We start from the raw sequence: 22,125 nt of genomic DNA on the forward strand, positions 1-22,125 counted from the left end.
AACATTGTCCTTGATGTACTGGAGGGCGGCCCCGGTGTTGAGAATTGCCCCTCCTTTGTGCTTCAGACTTCTAACAGTGTCTAGAACGTCCTTCTTTGTTGTATAAGTGTTCAGATAGAAGTGGACCTCTGGATCTCTGCTGTACTGGACCACCGAAACTTGATCTTTGGTTTCCTCCACATTGAGTTTGTCCACAACTTTTTGTACAAAATCACGCATCGCTGAGAATCCACTCCTGGTGCCATCAGAACCATCCAGAAGGAATACAATGTCTCTCTTTGGCACTTTATTTCAGGTGGGGAACAGATATTCAATTAATGTAAATATAACTTACGAAGGAATTTTTTATTATTATAATGATTTTATAAGATAACGCATTCATTTACTATATCTCTGGTAAGCAACTGCAGCTGATTGAAGCAAATGCATTCCAGAGAGTTGAAGTAAATTCCATTGCTGCAAAGAAGAGACCCTTAGTAAGACTATGCTGAAAGAATTTGAAGAGAACAATGAAATGAAGAATGAAAAAGTTTTCTAGGAAAAAAGGTCGTAATAATACCAAGCATAAGCATGAATGCAAAGTGGAAGGATTCACTCTGATTATTGAAGAAAAATCTTTGAAAGAAAAATTTAGAAGCAAAAATAAATGAGAGAGCAATATGAAAGAAGGGTTAATCAAGATGTTGTACGATTTGACAAATGAGGTGAGGATGCTATTAAACAATCCATGGTCACCCATTTTTCATTGATGACACTTTAATGAATGAGCAGCTTTAATACTTCTAAAACTGTTAAAATATTTCAACACATTATTTTGTAGAATGTAGCAAATATCTAGCTAGGAAAGAGTAGATGACTATACCAGTAGATCTAATAGATTTTAACATCACAGAGCAATCAACTGGTTAAATAGACTGAGAGAACAAAAAAAATGTTTTACCTATCAAACCAGGACTGGAAACTTGAGCAATTGATGATAAAAGCTCCAGATGCAGTGCTGACAGGTCTGAAAAGTCTCGTGCCATAAGGATGAGCTGTGAATCGGACGTAATTGACTGCATTTCTCTAGTGTCGGCCTGTCTGATGGCAATGCCAACACTCTGAATTCCTTGACCTTTCATATCAAAGGCAGCTTGGCTAACAGCGTCATTTGACTGTCCACCACTCAGCAAAATCAATATCTGAGGGACACCTTCATAACGTCTGCTTCCAGAGGTGTCTCTAAAGATGTTGTCTTTAACGAACTGGAGTGCTGCCCCTGTGTTGAGGGGTCTACCACCTTTGTGCCTCAGACGTCTTATGCTGTCAAGAATGTCCTCCTTTTTGGTGTATGTGTTCAGATAGAAATGTACCTCTTGATTTCTACTATACTGAACCACGGAAATGCGGTCTTTGTTCCCTCCCACATTGAGATTCTCCACTACTTTCAGTACAAAAACACGCATTGCTGAGAATCCATTCCTTGTGCCATCAGAACCATCCAGAAGAAATACAATATCTCTATGTCCCATCATAGTTTCTCCTAATAAAACATGAATAAAGAAGTTATTTCTAAGGATTACATTTGTGCCTAATGAAACAAACCTTGATACACGTGAGATAATAAAATATGTATGAATAGCAATTATGATCTTAAACTAAAGGTTTTAAAAACAAAGAATAACAGTGTAAGGTATTAATAATGTAAAATATGCAGCAAGTGAATTTTGACCATTTTAAACAGATTCCCTAGATTCATATATCAGAAAAAGACATTTGGTATATTTTCCAGAAATATTAAAATTGCAACTATGAATTTGGCTTCATGTTCATTTATTTAATGGATCTTACCCATAAGGCTAATATTGAAAGTTTCAACCCTTGTGAGTAGCTGCTCTTGGATGTTTGGAAGATCACTGAACTCAGACACTGAAAGAGCATAACTTTGATCAAAGGAAATGCGTTGTAACTCATTAATGTCTGAGGCTCGAGATCCAACACTGAATATCACAACTCCTATTTTTTTCAGAGCAGAGGCCGGTGTATCAACATTATCATTGGATTTCCCACCACTCAACAGTATCAACAACTGAGGGACACCCTCATGCCGCCTGCTTCCAGAAGAAGCGGTAAGGACGTTGTCCTTTATGTACTGGAAGGCTGCCCCAGTGTTGAGGGGTCTACCTCCTCTGTGCCTCAGACCTCTGACGATGTCAAGAATGTCGCCCTTCGTGGAGTATGTGTTCAGATAGAAATGAACTTCTTGATCTCTACCGTACTGGACCACAGAAACGCGGTCTTTGTCTCCTCCCACATTGAGTTTCTCTACTACTTTCTGAACAAAATCACGCATTGCTGGGAATCCATTCCTTGTGCCATCAGAACCATCCAGAAGGAATACCACATCCTTTCTGGCGGTGTCATGATCAACTGAGAAAATAAATAGATGATGTCAATCAAACTGATCAAATGTGGTGTTTTTGGCCAAATTATATAGTTGTTTCTAAGACTCAGCGGCCATTTTGCTAACACATCCTGACTCTTCATTCAAAGTGATAACACATACCTAAAACTGTTGGTGATTCTGGAGTAACATCAATAACCACTGCCTCCACCGAGGACAGAAGTTGCTGCTGGATGCTCGGAAGGTCAGTAAAGTCTGAGACAGACAGAGCGTAACTGGGATCATGTGATATCCTCTGCAATTCTCTGCTATCAGAGCTCCTTGTTCCAATTCCAAAGACCAAGACCCCAAGCTCCTTCAGAGCCGAGGCTGGCGTGTCAACATTGTCAACGGACCTTCCACCACTCAACAGAATCAGTAGCTGTGGAACGCCTTCCAAGCGTCTGCTTCCGGAGGAGGCAGTAAAGACATTGTCCCTCACGTACTGGAGAGCTGCTCCAGTGTTGAGAGGTCTCCCGCCTTTGTGTCTCAGACCTCTTACAGTGTTGAGAATCTCTCCCTTTGTTGTGTATGTTTTCAGGTAGAATTGGGTGGCTGGATCTCTACTGTACTGGACCACCGCAACGCGATCTTTGTTCTCATCCACACTGAGTGTTTCCACCACTCTTTGAACAAAGTCACGCATGGCTGGGAATCCACTCCTAGTGCCATCAGATCCATCCAGCAAGAACACAACATCCCTCCTGGGAGCCTGACTCTCAACTAGGGAATGTGAAGGTTCAGATAAAGAGTCATATTACATGTGGCATAGGTAAGGGAAAACAGGACAAAGCTGCTTCTGTCACATGAAAGTCATCCCTTTCACTTATCACAAACAACTATTCAAAGAAAGTGACAATTTGTGCATTGGCCTGAGTTATATCATAGGGAACATTGGTACAGAGGTATGAAATGAAACCACATGAAAGGCCTCAGGGGAATCTACACAAGTGTTCTAAGCTATCAACTACTCTATCCTAATGTAAAAGATGAACTGGAACAGAACAAACCATATTTTTCTTACCTACTATTGTTGGTATTAGTGTTGGTGTCATGGTTGTGTCCTGTATAATGGCAGTGTTCATGGCAGAAAGAAGCTGCTGTTGGATGTTGGGGAGGTCAGTAAATTCAGACACGGAGAGAGCATAACTGGGGTCATAGGATATCTTCTGTAATTCTCTGCTATCAGAGCTCCTTGTTCCAATTCCAAACACCAAGACACCAAGCTCCTTGAGAGCAGAAGCTGGTTTATCTACATTGTCAAAGGACCTTCCACCATTTAGCAGTATCAGAATCTGTGGAACACTTTCAAGGCGCCTACTTCCAGAGGAGGCAGTAAAGACGTAGTCCCTGACATACTGGAGAGCTGCTCCAGTGTTGAGGGGTCTCCCTCCTTTGTGCTTCAGCCCTCTTACGGTGTCAACAACCTCTTGTTTTCTTGTGTAAGTGTTCAGATAGAAGTGGGCCTCTGGTTCTCTGCTATACTGTACCACAGAGACTCGATCTCTGTTCTCCCCTACAGTGAGTTTCTCCACTACTCTTTGAACAAAGTCACGCATTTCTGGGAAGCCATTCCTAGTGCCATCAGAACCATCCAGCAAGAATACTACATCCTTTCTGGCGATGCTTAGGTCCACTAAGAGTATCAGAAACAAAACAGAAAATGTATGTCAACATTGCTTCATCAAACCTGAAATATGTGCTTGTTGCTTTAGTTTTCCTAGATAATGCATCCGGTCTTACCTATGACTGTTGGGGAAATGGGTGTGGCGCCAACGTGTACAGTAATGAGTGAGGAGAAAAACTTATCCTGGACGCTGGGGAGATCAGAGAATTCAGAAACAGACTGGGAATAACTGGGGTTAGAGGCAATCCTTTGAACCTCTTTGCTAGAATTTCTGTTTCCAATGGCAAAGATCAAGACCCCACTCTCTTTCAGGGCAGAAACTGGTATGTCAACATTATCATTGGACCTCCCGCCACTCAGCAGTATCAGCATCTGAGGGACACCCTCTTGGCTTCTGCTTCCCGAGGAGGCAGTAAAGACGTTGTCCCTTACATACTGGAGGGCTGCCCCAGTGTTGAGGGGTCTACCTCCTCTGTGCCTCAGACCTCTGACGATGTCAAGAATGTCGCCCTTTGTGGTGTAAGTGTTCAGATAGAAATTCACTTCTTGATCTCTACCGTACTGGACCACAGAAACGCGGTCTTTGTCTCCTCCCACATTGAGTTTCTCTACTACTCTCTGAACAAAATCACGCATTGCTGGGAATCCATTCCTTGTGCCATCAGAACCATCCAGAAGGAATACCACATCCTTTCTGGCGGTGTCATGATCAACTGAGAAAATAAATAGATGATGTCAATCAAACTGATCAAATGTGGTGTTTTTAGCCAAATGATATAGTCGTTTCTAAGACTCAGCGGCCATTTTGCTAACACATCCTGACTCTTCATTCACAGTGATAACACATACCTAAAACTGTTGGTGATTCTGGAGTAACATCAATAACCACTGCCTCCACCGAGGACAGAAGTTGCTGCTGGATGCTCGGAAGGTCAGTAAAGTCTGAGACAGACAGAGCGTAACTGGGATCATGTGATATCCTCTGCAATTCTCTGCTATCAGAGCTCCTTGTTCCAATTCCAAAGACCAAGACCCCAAGCTCCTTCAGAGCCGAGGCTGGCGTGTCAACATTGTCAACGGACCTTCCACCACTCAACAGAATCAGTAGCTGTGGAACGCCTTCCAAGCGTCTGCTTCCGGAGGAGGCAGTAAAGACATTGTCCCTCACATACTGGAGAGCTGCTCCAGTGTTGAGAGGTCTCCCGCCTTTGTGTCTCAGACCTCTTACAGTGTTGAGAATCTCTCCCTTTGTTGTGTATGTGTTCAGGTAGAATTGGGCGGCTGGATCTCTACTGTACTGGACCACCGCAACGCGATCTTTGTTCTCATCCACACTGAGTGTCTCCACCACTCTTTGAACAAAGTCACGCATGGCTGGGAATCCACTCCTAGTGCCATCAGATCCATCCAGCAAGAACACAACATCCCTCCTGGGAGCCTGACTCTCAACTAGGGAATGTGAAGGTTCAGATAAAGAGTCATATTACATGTGGCATAGGTAAGGGAAAACAGGACAAAGCTGCTTCTGTCACATGAAAGTCATCCCTTTCACTTATCACAAACAACTATTCAAAGAAAGTGACAATTTGTGCATTGGCCTGAGTTATATCATAGGGAACATTGGTACAGAGGTATGAAATGAAACCACATGAAAGGCCTCAGGGGAATCTACACAAGTGTTCTAAGCTATCAACTACTCTATCCTAATGTAAAAGATGAACTGGAACAGAACAAACCATATTTTTCTTACCTACTATTGTTGGTATTAGTGTTGGTGTCATGGTTGTGTCCTGTATAATGGCAGTGTTCATGGCAGAAAGAAGCTGCTGTTGGATGTTGGGGAGGTCAGTAAATTCAGACACGGAGAGAGCATAACTGGGGTCATAGGATATCTTCTGTAATTCTCTGCTATCAGAGCTCCTTGTTCCAATTCCAAACACCAAGACACCAAGCTCCTTGAGAGCAGAAGCTGGTTTATCTACATTGTCAAAGGACCTTCCACCATTTAGCAGTATCAGAATCTGTGGAACACTTTCAAGGCGCCTACTTCCAGAGGAGGCAGTAAAGACGTAGTCCCTGACATACTGGAGAGCTGCTCCAGTGTTGAGGGGTCTCCCTCCTTTGTGCTTCAGCCCTCTTACGGTGTCAACAACCTCTTGTTTTCTTGTGTAAGTGTTCAGATAGAAGTGGGCCTCTGGTTCTCTGCTATACTGTACCACAGAGACTCGATCTCTGTTCTCCCCTACAGTGAGTTTCTCCACTACTCTTTGAACAAAGTCACGCATTTCTGGGAAGCCATTCCTAGTGCCATCAGAACCATCCAGCAAGAATACTACATCCTTTCTGGCGATGCTTAGGTCCACTAAGAGTATCAGAAACAAAACAGAAAATGTATGTCAACATTGCTTCATCAAACCTGAAATATGTGTTTGTTGCTTTAGTTTTCCTAGATAATGCATCCGGTCTTACCTATGACTGTTGGGGAAATGGGTGTGGCGCCAACGTGTACAGTAATGAGTGAGGAGAAAAACTTATCCTGGACGCTGGGGAGATCAGAGAATTCAGAAACAGACTGGGAATAACTGGGGTCAGAGGCAATCCTTTGAACCTCTTTGCTAGAATTTCTGTTTCCAATGGCAAAGATCAAGACCCCACTCTCTTTCAGGGCAGAAACTGGTATGTCAACATTATCATTGGACCTCCCGCCACTCAGCAGTATCAGCATCTGAGGGACACCCTCTTGGCTTCTGCTTCCCGAGGAGGCAGTAAAGACGTTGTCCCTTACATACTGGAGGGCTGCCCCAGTGTTGAGGGGTCTACCTCCTCTGTGCCTCAGACCTCTGACGATGTCAAGAATGTCGCCCTTTGTGGTGTAAGTGTTCAGATAGAAATTCACTTCTTGATCTCTACCGTACTGGACCACAGAAACGCGGTCTTTGTCTCCTCCCACATTGAGTTTCTCTACTACTCTCTGAACAAAATCACGCATTGCTGGGAATCCATTCCTTGTGCCATCAGAACCATCCAGAAGGAATACCACATCCTTTCTGGCGGTGTCATGATCAACTGAGAAAATAAATAGATGATGTCAATCAAACTGATCAAATGTGGTGTTTTTAGCCAAATGATATAGTCGTTTCTAAGACTCAGCGGCCATTTTGCTAACACATCCTGACTCTTCATTCACAGTGATAACACATACCTAAAACTGTTGGTGATTCTGGAGTAACATCAATAACCACTGCCTCCACCGAGGACAGAAGTTGCTGCTGGATGCTCGGAAGGTCAGTAAAGTCTGAGACAGACAGAGCGTAACTGGGATCATGTGATATCCTCTGCAATTCTCTGCTATCAGAGCTCCTTGTTCCAATTCCAAAGACCAAGACCCCAAGCTCCTTCAGAGCCGAGGCTGGCGTGTCAACATTGTCAACGGACCTTCCACCACTCAACAGAATCAGTAGCTGTGGAACGCCTTCCAAGCGTCTGCTTCCGGAGGAGGCAGTAAAGACATTGTCCCTCACATACTGGAGAGCTGCTCCAGTGTTGAGAGGTCTCCCGCCTTTGTGTCTCAGACCTCTTACAGTGTTGAGAATCTCTCCCTTTGTTGTGTATGTGTTCAGGTAGAATTGGGCGGCTGGATCTCTACTGTACTGGACCACCGCAACGCGATCTTTGTTCTCACCCACACTGTGTGTCTCCACCACTCTTTGAACAAAGTCACGCATGGCTGGGAATCCACTCCTAGTGCCATCAGATCCATCCAGCAAGAACACAACATCCCTCCTGGGAGCCTGACTCTCAACTAGGGAATGTGAAGGTTCAGATAAAGAGTCATATTACATGTGGCATAGGTAAGGGAAAACAGGACAAAGCTGCTTCTGTCACATGAAAGTCATCCCTTTCACTTATCACAAACAACTATTCAAAGAAAGTGACAATTTGTGCATTGGCCTGAGTTATATCATAGGGAACATTGGTACAGAGGTATGAAATGAAACCACATGAAAGGCCTCAGGGGAATCTACACAAGTGTTCTAAGCTATCAACTACTCTATCCTAATGTAAAAGATGAACTGGAACAGAACAAACCATATTTTTCTTACCTACTATTGTTGGTATTAGTGTTGGTGTCATGGTTGTGTCCTGTATAATGGCAGTGTTCATGGCAGAAAGAAGCTGCTGTTGGATGTTGGGGAGGTCAGTAAATTCAGACACGGAGAGAGCATAACTGGGGTCATAGGATATCTTCTGTAATTCTCTGCTATCAGAGCTCCTTGTTCCAATTCCAAACACCAAGACACCAAGCTCCTTGAGAGCAGAAGCTGGTTTATCTACATTGTCAAAGGACCTTCCACCATTTAGCAGTATCAGAATCTGTGGAACACTTTCAAGGCGCCTACTTCCAGAGGAGGCAGTAAAGACGTAGTCCCTGACATACTGGAGAGCTGCTCCAGTGTTGAGGGGTCTCCCTCCTTTGTGCTTCAGCCCTCTTACGGTGTCAACAACCTCTTGTTTTCTTGTGTAAGTGTTCAGATAGAAGTGGGCCTCTGGTTCTCTGCTATACTGTACCACAGAGACTCGATCTCTGTTCTCCCCTACAGTGAGTTTCTCCACTACTCTTTGAACAAAGTCACGCATGTCTGGGAAGCCATTCCTAGTGCCATCAGAACCATCCAGCAAGAATACTACATCCTTTCTGGCGATGCTTAGGTCCACTAAGAGTATCAGAAACAAAACAGAAAATGTATGTCAACATTGCTTCATCAAACCTGAAATATGTGTTTGTTGCTTTAGTTTTCCTAGATAATGCATCCGGTCTTACCTATGACTGTTGGGGAAATGGGTGTGGCGCCAACGTGTACAGTAATGAGTGAGGAGAAAAACTTATCCTGGACGCTGGGGAGATCAGAGAATTCAGAAACAGACTGGGAATAACTGGGGTTAGAGGCAATCCTTTGAACCTCTTTGCTAGAATTTCTGTTTCCAATGGCAAAGATCAAGACCCCACTCTCTTTCAGGGCAGAAACTGGTATGTCAACATTATCATTGGACCTCCCGCCACTCAGCAGTATCAGCATCTGAGGGACACCCTCTTGGCTTCTGCTTCCCGAGGAGGCAGTAAAGACGTTGTCCCTTACATACTGGAGGGCTGCCCCAGTGTTGAGGGGTCTACCTCCTCTGTGCCTCAGACCTCTGACGATGTCAAGAATGTCGCCCTTTGTGGTGTAAGTGTTCAGATAGAAATTCACTTCTTGATCTCTACCGTACTGGACCACAGAAACGCGGTCTTTGTCTCCTCCCACATTGAGTTTCTCTACTACTCTCTGAACAAAATCACGCATTGCTGGGAATCCATTCCTTGTGCCATCAGAACCATCCAGAAGGAATACCACATCCTTTCTGGCGGTGTCATGATCAACTGAGAAAATAAATAGATGATGTCAATCAAACTGATCAAATGTGGTGTTTTTAGCCAAATGATATAGTCGTTTCTAAGACTCAGCGGCCATTTTGCTAACACATCCTGACTCTTCATTCACAGTGATAACACATACCTAAAACTGTTGGTGATTCTGGAGTAACATCAATAACCACTGCCTCCACCGAGGACAGAAGTTGCTGCTGGATGCTCGGAAGGTCAGTAAAGTCTGAGACAGACAGAGCGTAACTGGGATCATGTGATATCCTCTGCAATTCTCTGCTATCAGAGCTCCTTGTTCCAATTCCAAAGACCAAGACCCCAAGCTCCTTCAGAGCCGAGGCTGGCGTGTCAACATTGTCAACGGACCTTCCACCACTCAACAGAATCAGTAGCTGTGGAACGCCTTCCAAGCGTCTGCTTCCGGAGGAGGCAGTAAAGACATTGTCCCTCACATACTGGAGAGCTGCTCCAGTGTTGAGAGGTCTCCCGCCTTTGTGTCTCAGACCTCTTACAGTGTTGAGAATCTCTCCCTTTGTTGTGTATGTGTTCAGGTAGAATTGGGCGGCTGGATCTCTACTGTACTGGACCACCGCAACGCGATCTTTGTTCTCATCCACACTGAGTGTCTCCACCACTCTTTGAACAAAGTCACGCATGGCTGGGAATCCACTCCTAGTGCCATCAGATCCATCCAGCAAGAACACAACATCCCTCCTGGGAGCCTGACTCTCAACTAGGGAATGTGAAGGTTCAGATAAAGAGTCATATTACATGTGGCATAGGTAAGGGAAAACAGGACAAAGCTGCTTCTGTCACATGAAAGTCATCCCTTTCACTGATCACAAACAACTATTCAAAGAAAGTGACAATTTGTGCATTGGCCTGAGTTATATCATAGGGAACATTGGTACAGAGGTATGAAATGAAACCACATGAAAGGCCTCAGGGGAATCTACACAAGTGTTCTAAGCTATCAACTACTCTATCCTAATGTAAAAGAGGAATTGGAACAGATCAAAACCATATTTTTCTTACCTACTATTGTTGGTATTAGCGTTGGTGTCATGGTTGTGTCCTGTATAATGGCAGTGTTCATGGCAGAAAGAAGCTGCTGTTGGATGTTGGGGAGGTCAGTAAATTCAGACACGGAGAGAGCATAACTGGGGTCATAGGATATCTTCTGTAATTCTCTGCTATCAGAGCTCCTTGTTCCAATTCCAAACACCAAGACTCCAAGCTCCTTGAGAGCAGAAGCTGGTTTATCTACATTGTCAAAGGACCTTCCACCATTTAGCAGTATCAGAATCTGTGGAACACTTTCAAGGCGCCTACTTCCAGAGGAGGCAGTAAAGACGTAGTCCATGACATACTGGAGAGCTGCTCCAGTGTTGAGGGGTCTCCCTCCTCTGTGCTTCAGCCCTCTTACGGTGTCAACAACCTCTTGTTTTCTTGTGTAAGTGTTCAGATAGAAGTGGGCCTCTGGTTCTCTGCTATACTGTACCACAGAGACTCGATCTCTGTTCTCCCCTACAGTGAGTTTCTCCACTACTCTTTGAACAAAGTCACGCATTTCTGGGAAGCCATTCCTAGTGCCATCAGAACCATCCAGCAAGAATACTATATCCTTTCTGGCGATGCTTAGGTCCACTAAGAGTATCAGAAACAAAACAGAAAATGTATGTCAACATTGCTTCATCAAAGTGTCCTGGCTAAATTCCCAATCTGGCCCTCAACCATCACGGTCACCTAATAATCCCCAGTTTACAATTGGCTCTTTCATCCCCCTCCTCTCCCCTGTAACTATTCCCCAGGTCGTTGCTGCAAATGAGAACGTGTTCTCAGTCAACTTACCTGGTAAAATAACGGTAAAATAAATAAATAAATAAAAAGCTGAAATATGTGTTTGTTGCTTTAGTTTTCCTAGATAATGCATCCGGTCTTACCTATGACTGTTGGGGAAATGGGTGTGGCGCCAACGTGTACAGTAATGAGTGAGGAGAGAAACTTATCCTGGACGCTGGGGAGATCAGAGAATTCAGAAACAGACTGGGAATAACTGGGGTCAGAGGCAATCCTTTGAACCTCTTTGCTAGAATTTCTGTTTCCAATGGCAAAGATCAAGACCCCACTCTCTTTCAGGGCAGAAACTGGTATATCAACATTATCATTGGACCTCCCGCCACTCAGCAGTATCAGCATCTGAGGGACACCCTCTTGGCTTCTGCTTCCCGAGGAGGCAGTAAAGACGTTGTCCCTTACATACTGGAGGGCTGCCCCAGTGTTGAGGGGTCTACCTCCTCTGTGCCTCAGACCTCTGATGATGTCAAGAATGTCACCCTTTGTGGTGTATGTGTTCAGATAGAAATTCACTTCTTGATCTCTACCGTACTGGACCACAGAAACGCGGTCTTTGTCTCCTCCCACATTGAGTTTCTCTACTACTCTCTGAACAAAATCACGCATTGCTGGGAATCCATTCCTTGTGCCATCAGAACCATCCAGAAGGAATACCACATCCTTTCTGGCGGTGTCATGATCAACTGAGAAAATAAATAGATTATGTCAATCAAACTGATCAAATGTGGTGTTTTTGGCCAAATGATATAGTCGTTTCTAAGACTCAGCGGCCATTTTGCTAACACATCCTGACTCTTCATTCACAGTGATAACACATACCTAAAACTGTTGGTGATTCTGGAGTAACATCAATAACCACTGCCTCCACCGAGGACAGAAGTTGCTGCTGGATGCTCGGAAGGTCAGTAAAGTCTGAGACAGACAGAGCGTAACTGGGATCATGTGATATCCTCTGCAATTCTCTGCTATCAGAGCTCCTTGTTCCAATTCCAAAGACCAAAACCCCAAGCTCCTTCAGAGCAGAGGCTGGCGTGTCAACATTGTCAACGGACCTTCCACCACTCAACAGAATCAGTAGCTGTGGAACGCCTTCCAAGCGTCTGCTTCCGGAGGAGGCAGTAAAGACATTGTCCCTCACATACTGGAGAGCTGCTCCAGTGTTGAGAGGTCTCCCGCCTTTGTGTCTCAGACCTCTTACAGTGTTGAGAATCTCTCCCTTTGTTGTGTATGTGTTCAGATAGAATTGGGCGGCTGGATCTCTACTGTACTGGACCACCGCAACGCGATCTTTGTTCTCATCCACACTGAGTGTCTCCACCACTCTTTGAACAAAGTCACGCATGGCTGGGAATCCACTCCTAGTGCCATCAGATCCATCCAGCAAGAACACAACATCCCTCCTGGGAGCCTGACTCTCAACTAGGGAATGTGAAGGTTCAGATAAAGAGTCATATTAAATGTGGCATAGGTAAGGGAAAACAGGACAAAGCTGCTTCTGTCACATGAAAGTCATCCCTTTCACTTATCACAAACAACTATTCAAAGAAAGTGACAATTTGTGCATTGGCCTGAGTTATATCATAGGGAACATTGGTACAGAGGTATGAAATGAAACCACATGAAAGGCCTCAGGGGAATCTACACAAGTGTTCTAAGCTATCAACTACTCTATCCTAATGTAAAAGAGGAATTGGAACAGATCAAAACCATATTTTTCTTACCTACTATTGTTGGTATTAGTGTTGATGTCATGGTTGTGTCCTGTATAATGGCAGTGTTCATGGCAGAAAGAAGCTGCTGTTGGATGTTGGGGAGGTCAGTAAATTCAGACACGGAGAGAGCATAACTGGGGTCATAGGATATCTTCTGTAATTCTCTGCTATCAGAGCTCCTTGTTCCAATTCCAAACACCAAGACACCAAGCTCCTTGAGAGCAGAAGCTGGTTTATCTACATTGTCAAAGGACCTTCCACCATTTAGCAGTATCAGAATCTGTGGAACACTTTCAAGGCGCCTACTTCCAGAGGAGGCAGTAAAGACGTAGTCCCTGACATACTGGAGAGCTGCTCCAGTGTTGAGGGGTCTCCCTCCTTTGTGCTTCAGCCCTCTTACGGTGTCAACAACCTCTTGTTTTCTTGTGTAAGTGTTCAGATAGAAGTGGGCCTCTGGTTCTCTGCTATACTGTACCACAGAGACTCGATCTCTGTTCTCCCCTACAGTGAGTTTCTCCACTACTCTTTGAACAAAGTCACGCATTTCTGGGAAGCCATTCCTAGTGCCATCAGAACCATCCAGCAAGAATACTACATCCTTTCTGGCGATGCTTAGGTCCACTAAGAGTATCAGAAACAAAACAGAAAATGTATGTCAACATTGCTTCATCAAACCTGAAATATGTGTTTGTTGCTTTAGTTTTCCTAGATAATGCATCCGGTCTTACCTATGACTGTTGGGGAAATGGGTGTGGCGCCAACGTGTACAGTAATGAGTGAGGAGAAAAACTTATCCTGGACGCTGGGGAGATCAGAGAATTCAGAAACAGACTGGGAGTAACTGGGGTCAGAGGCAATCCTTTGAACCTCTTTGCTAGAATTTCTGTTTCCAATGGCAAAGATCAAGACCCCACTCTCTTTCAGGGCAGAAACTGGTATATCAACATTATCATTGGACCTCCCGCCACTCAGCAGTATCAGCATCTGAGGGACACCCTCTTGGCTTCTGCTTCCCGAGGAGGCAGTAAAGACGTTGTCCCTTACATACTGGAGGGCTGCCCCAGTGTTGAGGGGTCTACCTCCTCTGTGCCTCAGACCTCTGACGATGTCAAGAATGTCGCCCTTTGTGGTGTAAGTGTTCAGATAGAAATTCACTTCTTGATCTCTACCGTACTGGACCACAGAAACGCGGTCTTTGTCTCCTCCCACATTGAGTTTCTCTACTACTCTCTGAACAAAATCACGCATTGCTGGGAATCCATTCCTTGTGCCATCAGAACCATCCAGAAGGAATACCACATCCTTTCTGGCGGTGTCATGATCAACTGAGAAAATAAATAGATTATGTCAATCAAACTGATCAAATGTGGTGTTTTTGGCCAAATGATATAGTCGTTTCTAAGACTCAGCGGCCATTTTTCTAACACATCCTGACTCTTCATTCACAGTGATAACACATACCTAAAACTGTTGGTGATTCTGGAGTAACATCAATAACCACTGCCTCCACCGAGGACAGAAGTTGCTGTTGGATGCTCGGAAGGTCAGTAAAGTCTGAGACAGACAGAGCGTAACTGGGATCATGTGATATCCTCTGCAATTCTCTGCTATCAGAGCTCCTTGTTCCAATTCCAAAGACCAAAACCCCAAGCTCCTTCAGAGCAGAAGCTGGCGTGTCAACATTGTCAACGGACCTTCCACCACTCAACAGAATCAGTAGCTGTGGAACGCCTTCCAAGCGTCTGCTTCCGGAGGAGGCAGTAAAGACATTGTCCCTCACGTACTGGAGAGCTGCTCCAGTGTTGAGAGGTCTCCCGCCTTTGTGTCTCAGACCTCTTACAGTGTTGAGAATCTCTCCCTTTGTTGTGTATGTGTTCAGATAGAATTGGGCGGCTGGATCTCTACTGTACTGGACCACCGCAACGCGATCTTTGTTCTCATCCACACTGAGTGTCTCCACCACTCTTTGAACAAAGTCACGCATGGCTGGGAATCCACTCCTAGTGCCATCAGATCCATCCAGCAAGAACACAACATCCCTCCTGGGAGCCTGACTCTCAACTAGGGAATGTGAAGGTTCAGATAAAGAGTCATATTACATGTGGCATAGGTAAGGGAAAACAGGACAAAGCTGCTTCTGTCACATGAAAGTCATCCCTTTCACTTATCACAAACAACTATTCAAAGAAAGTGACAATTTGTGCATTGGCCTGAGTTATATCATAGGGAACATTGGTACAGAGGTATGAAATGAAACCACATGAAAGGCCTCAGGGGAATCTACACAAGTGTTCTAAGCTATCAACTACTCTATCCTAATGTAAAAGAGGAATTGGAACAGATCAAAACCATATTTTTCTTACCTACTATTGTTGGTATTAGTGTTGATGTCATGGTTGTGTCCTGTATAATGGCAGTGTTCATGGCAGAAAGAAGCTGCTGTTGGATTTTGGGGAGGTCAGTAAATTCAGACACGGAGAGAGCATAACTGGGGTCATAGGATATCTTCTGTAATTCTCTGCTATCAGAGCTCCTTGTTCCAATTCCAAACACCAAGACACCAAGCTCCTTGAGAGCAGAAGCTGGTTTATCTACATTGTCAAAGGACCTTCCACCATTTAGCAGTATCAGAATCTGTGGAACACTTTCAAGGCGCCTACTTCCAGAGGAGGCAGTAAAGACGTAGTCCCTGACATACTGGAGAGCTGCTCCAGTGTTGAGGGGTCTCCCTCCTTTGTGCTTCAGCCCTCTTACGGTGTCAACAACCTCTTCTTTTCTTGTGTAAGTGTTCAGATAGAAGTGGGCCTCTGGTTCTCTGCTATACTGTACCACAGAGACTCGATCTCTGTTCTCCCCTACAGTGAGTTTCTCCACTACTCTTTGAACAAAGTCACGCATTTCTGGGAAGCCATTCCTAGTGCCATCAGAACCATCCAGCAAGAATACTACATCCTTTCTGGCGATGCTTAGGTCCACTAAGAGTATCAGAAACAAAACAGAAAATGTATGTCAACATTGCTTCATCAAACCTGAAATATGTGTTTGTTGCTTTAGTTTTCCTAGATAATGCATCCGGTCTTACCTATGACTGTTGGGGAAATGGGTGTGGCGCCAACGTGTACAGTAATGAGTGAGGAGAAAAACTTATCCTGGACGCTGGGGAGATCAGAGAATTCAGAAACAGACTGGGAATAACTGGGGTTAGAGGCAATCCTTTGAACCTCTTTGCTAGAATTTCTGTTTCCAATGGCAAAGATCAAGACCCCACTCTCTTTCAGGGCAGAAACTGGTATGTCAACATTATCATTGGACCTCCCGCCACTCAGCAGTATCAGCATCTGAGGGACACCCTCTTGGCTTCTGCTTCCCGAGGAGGCAGTAAAGACGTTGTCCCTTACATACTGGAGGGCTGCCCCAGTGTTGAGGGGTCTACCTCCTCTGTGCCTCAGACCTCTGACGATGTCAAGAATGTCGCCCTTTGTGGTGTAAGTGTTCAGATAGAAATTCACTTCTTGATCTCTACCGTACTGGACCACAGAAACGCGGTCTTTGTCTCCTCCCACATTGAGTTTCTCTACTACTCTCTGAACAAAATCACGCATTGCTGGGAATCCATTCCTTGTGCCATCAGAACCATCCAGAAGGAATACCACATCCTTTCTGGCGGTGTCATGATCAACTGAGAAAATAAATAGATTATGTCAATCAAACTGATCAAATGTGGTGTTTTTGGCCAAATGATATAGTCGTTTCTAAGACTCAGCGGCCATTTTGCTAACACATCCTGACTCTTCATTCACAGTGATAACACATACCTAAAACTGTTGGTGATTCTGGAGTAACATCAATAACCACTGCCTCCACCGAGGATAGAAGTTGCTGCTGGATGCTCGGAAGGTCAGTAAAGTCTGAGACAGACAGAGCGTAACTGGGATCATGTGATATCCTCTGCAATTCTCTGCTATCAGAGCTCCTTGTTCCAATTCCAAAGACCAAAACCCCAAGCTCCTTCAGAGCAGAGGCTGGCGTGTCAACATTGTCAACGGACCTTCCACCACTCAACAGAATCAGTAGCTGTGGAACGCCTTCCAAGCGTCTGCTTCCGGAGGAGGCAGTAAAGACATTGTCCCTCACGTACTGGAGAGCTGCTCCAGTGTTGAGAGGTCTCCCGCCTTTGTGTCTCAGACCTCTTACAGTGTTGAGAATCTCTCCCTTTGTTGTGTATGTGTTCAGGTAGAATTGGGCGGCTGGATCTCTACTGTACTGGACCACCGCAACGCGATCTTTGTTCTCATCCACACTGAGTGTCTCCACCACTCTTTGAACAAAGTCACGCATGGCTGGGAATCCACTCCTAGTGCCATCAGATCCATCCAGCAAGAACACAACATCCCTCCTGGGAGCCTGACTCTCAACTAGGGAATGTGAAGGTTCAGATAAAGAGTCATATTACATGTGGCATAGGTAAGGGAAAACAGGACAAAGCTGCTTCTGTCACATGAAAGTCATCCCTTTCACTTATCACAAACAACTATTCAAAGAAAGTGACAATTTGTGCATTGGCCTGAGTTATATCATAGGGAACATTGGTACAGAGGTATGAAATGAAACCACATGAAAGGCCTCAGGGGAATCTACACAAGTGTTCTAAGCTATCAACTACTCTATCCTAATGTAAAAGAGGAATTGGAACAGATCAAAACCATATTTTTCTTACCTACTATTGTTGGTATTAGCGTTGGTGTCATGGTTGTGTCCTGTATAATGGCAGTGTTCATGGCAGAAAGAAGCTGCTGTTGGATGTTGGGGAGGTCAGTAAATTCAGACACGGAGAGAGCATAACTGGGGTCATAGGATATCTTCTGTAATTCTCTGCTATCAGAGCTCCTTGTTCCAATTCCAAACACCAAGACTCCAAGCTCCTTGAGAGCAGAGGCTGGTTTATCTACATTGTCAAAGGACCTTCCACCATTTAGCAGTATCAGAATCTGTGGAACACTTTCAAGGCGCCTACTTCCAGAGGAGGCAGTAAAGACGTAGTCCATGACATACTGGAGAGCTGCTCCAGTGTTGAGGGGTCTCCCTCCTCTGTGCTTCAGCCCTCTTACGGTGTCAACAACCTCTTGTTTTCTTGTGTAAGTGTTCAGATAGAAGTGGGCCTCTGGTTCTCTGCTATACTGTACCACAGAGACTCGATCTCTGTTCTCCCCTACAGTGAGTTTCTCCACTACTCTTTGAACAAAGTCACGCATTTCTGGGAAGCCATTCCTAGTGCCATCAGAACCATCCAGCAAGAATACTATATCCTTTCTGGCGATGCTTAGGTCCACTAAGAGTATCAGAAACAAAACAGAAAATGTATGTCAACATTGCTTCATCAAAGCTGAAATATGTGTTTGTTGCTTTAGTTTTCCTAGATAATGCATCCGGTCTTACCTATGACTGTTGGGGAAATGGGTGTGGCGCCAACGTGTACAGTAATGAGTGAGGAGAGAAACTTATCCTGGACGCTGGGGAGATCAGAGAATTCAGAAACAGACTGGGAATAACTGGGGTCAGAGGCAATCCTTTGAACCTCTTTGCTAGAATTTCTGTTTCCAATGGCAAAGATCAAGACCCCACTCTCTTTCAGGGCAGAAACTGGTATATCAACATTATCATTGGACCTCCCGCCACTCAGCAGTATCAGCATCTGAGGGACACCCTCTTGGCTTCTGCTTCCCGAGGAGGCAGTAAAGACGTTGTCCCTTACATACTGGAGGGCTGCCCCAGTGTTGAGGGGTCTACCTCCTCTGTGCCTCAGACCTCTGATGATGTCAAGAATGTCACCCTTTGTGGTGTATGTGTTCAGATAGAAATTCACTTCTTGATCTCTACCGTACTGGACCACAGAAACGCGGTCTTTGTCTCCTCCCACATTGAGTTTCTCTACTACTCTCTGAACAAAATCACGCATTGCTGGGAATCCATTCCTTGTGCCATCAGAACCATCCAGAAGGAATACCACATCCTTTCTGGCGGTGTCATGATCAACTGAGAAAATAAATAGATTATGTCAATCAAACTGATCAAATGTGGTGTTTTTGGCCAAATGATATAGTCGTTTCTAAGACTCAGCGGCCATTTTGCTAACACATCCTGACTCTTCATTCACAGTGATAACACATACCTAAAACTGTTGGTGATTCTGGAGTAACATCAATAACCACTGCCTCCACCGAGGACAGAAGTTGCTGCTGGATGCTCGGAAGGTCAGTAAAGTCTGAGACAGACAGAGCGTAACTGGGATCATGTGATATCCTCTGCAATTCTCTGCTATCAGAGCTCCTTGTTCCAATTCCAAAGACCAAAACCCCAAGCTCCTTCAGAGCAGAGGCTGGCGTGTCAACATTGTCAACGGACCTTCCACCACTCAACAGAATCAGTAGCTGTGGAACACCTTCCAAGCGTCTGCTTCCGGAGGAGGCAGTAAAGACATTGTCCCTCACATACTGGAGAGCTGCTCCAGTGTTGAGAGGTCTCCCGCCTTTGTGTCTCAGACCTCTTACAGTGTTGAGAATCTCTCCCTTTGTTGTGTATGTGTTCAGGTAGAATTGGGCGGCTGGATCTCTACTGTACTGGACCACCGCAACGCGATCTTTGTTCTCATCCACACTGAGTGTCTCCACCACTCTTTGAACAAAGTCACGCATGGCTGGGAATCCACTCCTAGTGCCATCAGATCCATCCAGCAAGAACACAACATCCCTCCTGGGAGCCTGACTCTCAACTAGGGAATGTGAAGGTTCAGATAAAGAGTCATATTACATGTGGCATAGGTAAGGGAAAACAGGACAAAGCTGCTTCTGTCACATGAAAGTCATTCCTTTCACTTATCACAAACAACTATTCAAAGAAAGTGACAATGTGTGCATTGGCCTGAGTTATATCATAGGGAACATTGGTACAGAGGTATGAAATGAAACCACATGAAAGGCCTCAGGGGAATCTACACAAGTGTTCTAAGCTATCAACTACTCTATCCTAATGTAAAAGAGGAATTGGAACAGATCAAAACCATATTTTTCTTACCTACTATTGTTGGTATTAGTGTTGATGTCATGGTTGTGTCCTGTATAATGGCAGTGTTCATGGCAGAAAGAAGCTGCTGTTGGATGTTGGAGAGGTCAGTAAATTCAGACACGGAGAGAGCATAACTGGGGTCATAGGATATCTTCTGTAATTCTCTGCTATCAGAGCTCCTTGTTCCAATTCCAAACACCAAGACACCAAGCTCCTTGAGAGCAGAAGCTGGTTTATCTACATTGTCAAAGGACCTTCCACCATTTAGCAGTATCAGAATCTGTGGAACACTTTCAAGGCGCCTACTTCCAGAGGAGGCAGTAAAGACGTAGTCCCTGACATACTGGAGAGCTGCTCCAGTGTTGAGGGGTCTCCCTCCTTTGTGCTTCAGCCCTCTTACGGTGTCAACAACCTCTTGTTTTCTTGTGTAAGTGTTCAGATAGAAGTGGGCCTCTGGTTCTCTGCTATACTGTACCACAGAGACTCGATCTCTGTTCTCCCCTACAGTGAGTTTCTCCACTACTCTTTGAACAAAGTCACGCATTTCTGGGAAGCCATTCCTAGTGCCATCAGAACCATCCAGCAAGAATACTACATCCTTTCTGGCGATGCTTAGGTCCACTAAGAGTATCAGAAACAAAACAGAAAATGTATGTCAACATTGCTTCATCAAACCTGAAATATGTGTTTGTTGCTTTAGTTTTCCTAGATAATGCATCCGGTCTTACCTATGACTGTTGGGGAAATGGGTGTGGCGCCAACGTGTACAGTAATGAGTGAGGAGAAAAACTTATCCTGGACGCTGGGGAGATCAGAGAATTCAGAAACAGACTGGGAGTAACTGGGGTCAGAGGCAATCCTTTGAACCTCTTTGCTAGAATTTCTGTTTCCAATGGCAAAGATCAAGACCCCACTCTCTTTCAGGGCAGAAACTGGTATATCAACATTATCATTGGACCTCCCGCCACTCAGCAGTATCAGCATCTGAGGGACACCCTCTTGGCTTCTGCTTCCCGAGGAGGCAGTAAAGACGTTGTCCCTTACATACTGGAGGGCTGCCCCAGTGTTGAGGGGTCTACCTCCTCTGTGCCTCAGACCTCTGACGATGTCAAGAATGTCGCCCTTTGTGGTGTAAGTGTTCAGATAGAAATTCACTTCTTGATCTCTACCGTACTGGACCACAGAAACGCGGTCTTTGTCTCCTCCCACATTGAGTTTCTCTACTACTCTCTGAACAAAATCACGCATTGCTGGGAATCCATTCCTTGTGCCATCAGAACCATCCAGAAGGAATACCACATCCTTTCTGGCGGTGTCATGATCAACTGAGAAAATAAATAGATTATGTCAATCAAACTGATCAAATGTGGTGTTTTTGGCCAAATGATATAGTCGTTTCTAAGACTCAGCGGCCATTTTGCTAACACATCCTGACTCTTCATTCACAGTGATAACACATACCTAAAACTGTTGGTGATTCTGGAGTAACATCAATAACCACTGCCTCCACCGAGGACAGAAGTTGCTGCTGGATGCTCGGAAGGTCAGTAAAGTCTGAGACAGACAGAGCGTAACTGGGATCATGTGATATCCTCTGCAATTCTCTGCTATCAGAGCTCCTTGTTCCAATTCCAAAGACCAAAACCCCAAGCTCCTTCAGAGCAGAGGCTGGCGTGTCAACATTGTCAACAGACCTTCCACCACTCAACAGAATCAGTAGCTGTGGAACGCCTTCCAAGCGTCTGCTTCCGGAGGAGGCAGTAAAGACATTGTCCCTCACATACTGGAGAGCTGCTCCAGTGTTGAGAGGTCTCCCGCCTTTGTGTCTCAGACCTCTTACAGTGTTGAGAATCTCTCCCTTTGTTGTGTATGTGTTCAGGTAGAATTGGGCGGCTGGATCTCTACTGTACTGGACCACCGCAACGCGATCTTTGTTCTCATCCACACTGAGTGTCTCCACCACTCTTTGAACAAAGTCACGCATGGCTGGGAATCCACTCCTAGTGCCATAAGATCCATCCAG

At 44.9% G+C, this 22,125-nt stretch overlaps 4 protein-coding genes across 9 annotated transcripts in view; all 4 read right to left on the minus strand.

Annotated features, from left to right (window-relative positions):
- LOC139538301 (collagen alpha-3(VI) chain-like) overlaps positions 1–22,125 on the minus strand; it is a 102,047-nt gene that overhangs the window by 35,621 nt on the left and 44,301 nt on the right. The window lies entirely within an intron of this gene.
- On the minus strand, positions 717–12,764 carry LOC139538302 (collagen alpha-3(VI) chain-like). Of its 2 annotated transcripts, XM_071340168.1 has the most exons (13): positions 12,148–12,764; positions 9,605–12,011; positions 8,872–9,468; positions 8,153–8,764; positions 7,252–7,851; positions 6,519–7,115; positions 5,800–6,411; positions 4,899–5,498; positions 4,166–4,762; positions 3,447–4,058; positions 2,546–3,145; positions 1,831–2,409; positions 717–1,522 (listed from the first exon to the last, which is right to left on the minus strand). In XM_071340168.1, exons 2-13 carry the CDS (start codon positions 10,125–10,127, stop codon positions 906–908), a joined length of 7,146 nt encoding a protein of 2,381 aa, XP_071196269.1. In that variant the 5' UTR covers positions 10,128–12,011; positions 12,148–12,764; the 3' UTR covers positions 717–905. The 2 variants fall into 2 exon arrangements, with proteins under 2 accessions (XP_071196269.1, XP_071196270.1); XM_071340169.1 differs by having other exon boundaries at positions 9,605–12,764.
- LOC139538293 (collagen alpha-3(VI) chain-like) lies at positions 12,815–17,746 on the minus strand. Its single transcript, XM_071340145.1, has 5 exons — positions 16,123–17,746; positions 15,404–16,015; positions 14,502–15,101; positions 13,769–14,365; positions 12,815–13,661 (listed from the first exon to the last, which is right to left on the minus strand). Exons 1-5 carry the CDS (start codon positions 16,640–16,642, stop codon positions 12,997–12,999), a joined length of 2,994 nt encoding a protein of 997 aa, XP_071196246.1. The 5' UTR covers positions 16,643–17,746; the 3' UTR covers positions 12,815–12,996.
- On the minus strand, positions 18,108–22,125 carry LOC139538294 (collagen alpha-3(VI) chain-like). Its single transcript, XM_071340146.1, has 5 exons — positions 21,564–22,125; positions 20,831–21,427; positions 20,112–20,723; positions 19,210–19,809; positions 18,108–19,073 (listed from the first exon to the last, which is right to left on the minus strand). Exons 1-5 carry the CDS (start codon positions 22,084–22,086, stop codon positions 18,454–18,456), a joined length of 2,952 nt encoding a protein of 983 aa, XP_071196247.1. The 5' UTR covers positions 22,087–22,125; the 3' UTR covers positions 18,108–18,453.

The sequence above is a fragment of the Salvelinus alpinus genome, chromosome 14 (genome assembly GCF_045679555.1).
Source record: "Salvelinus alpinus chromosome 14, SLU_Salpinus.1, whole genome shotgun sequence".
In the NCBI taxonomy this organism is placed as follows: Eukaryota; Metazoa; Chordata; class Actinopteri; order Salmoniformes; family Salmonidae; genus Salvelinus; species Salvelinus alpinus.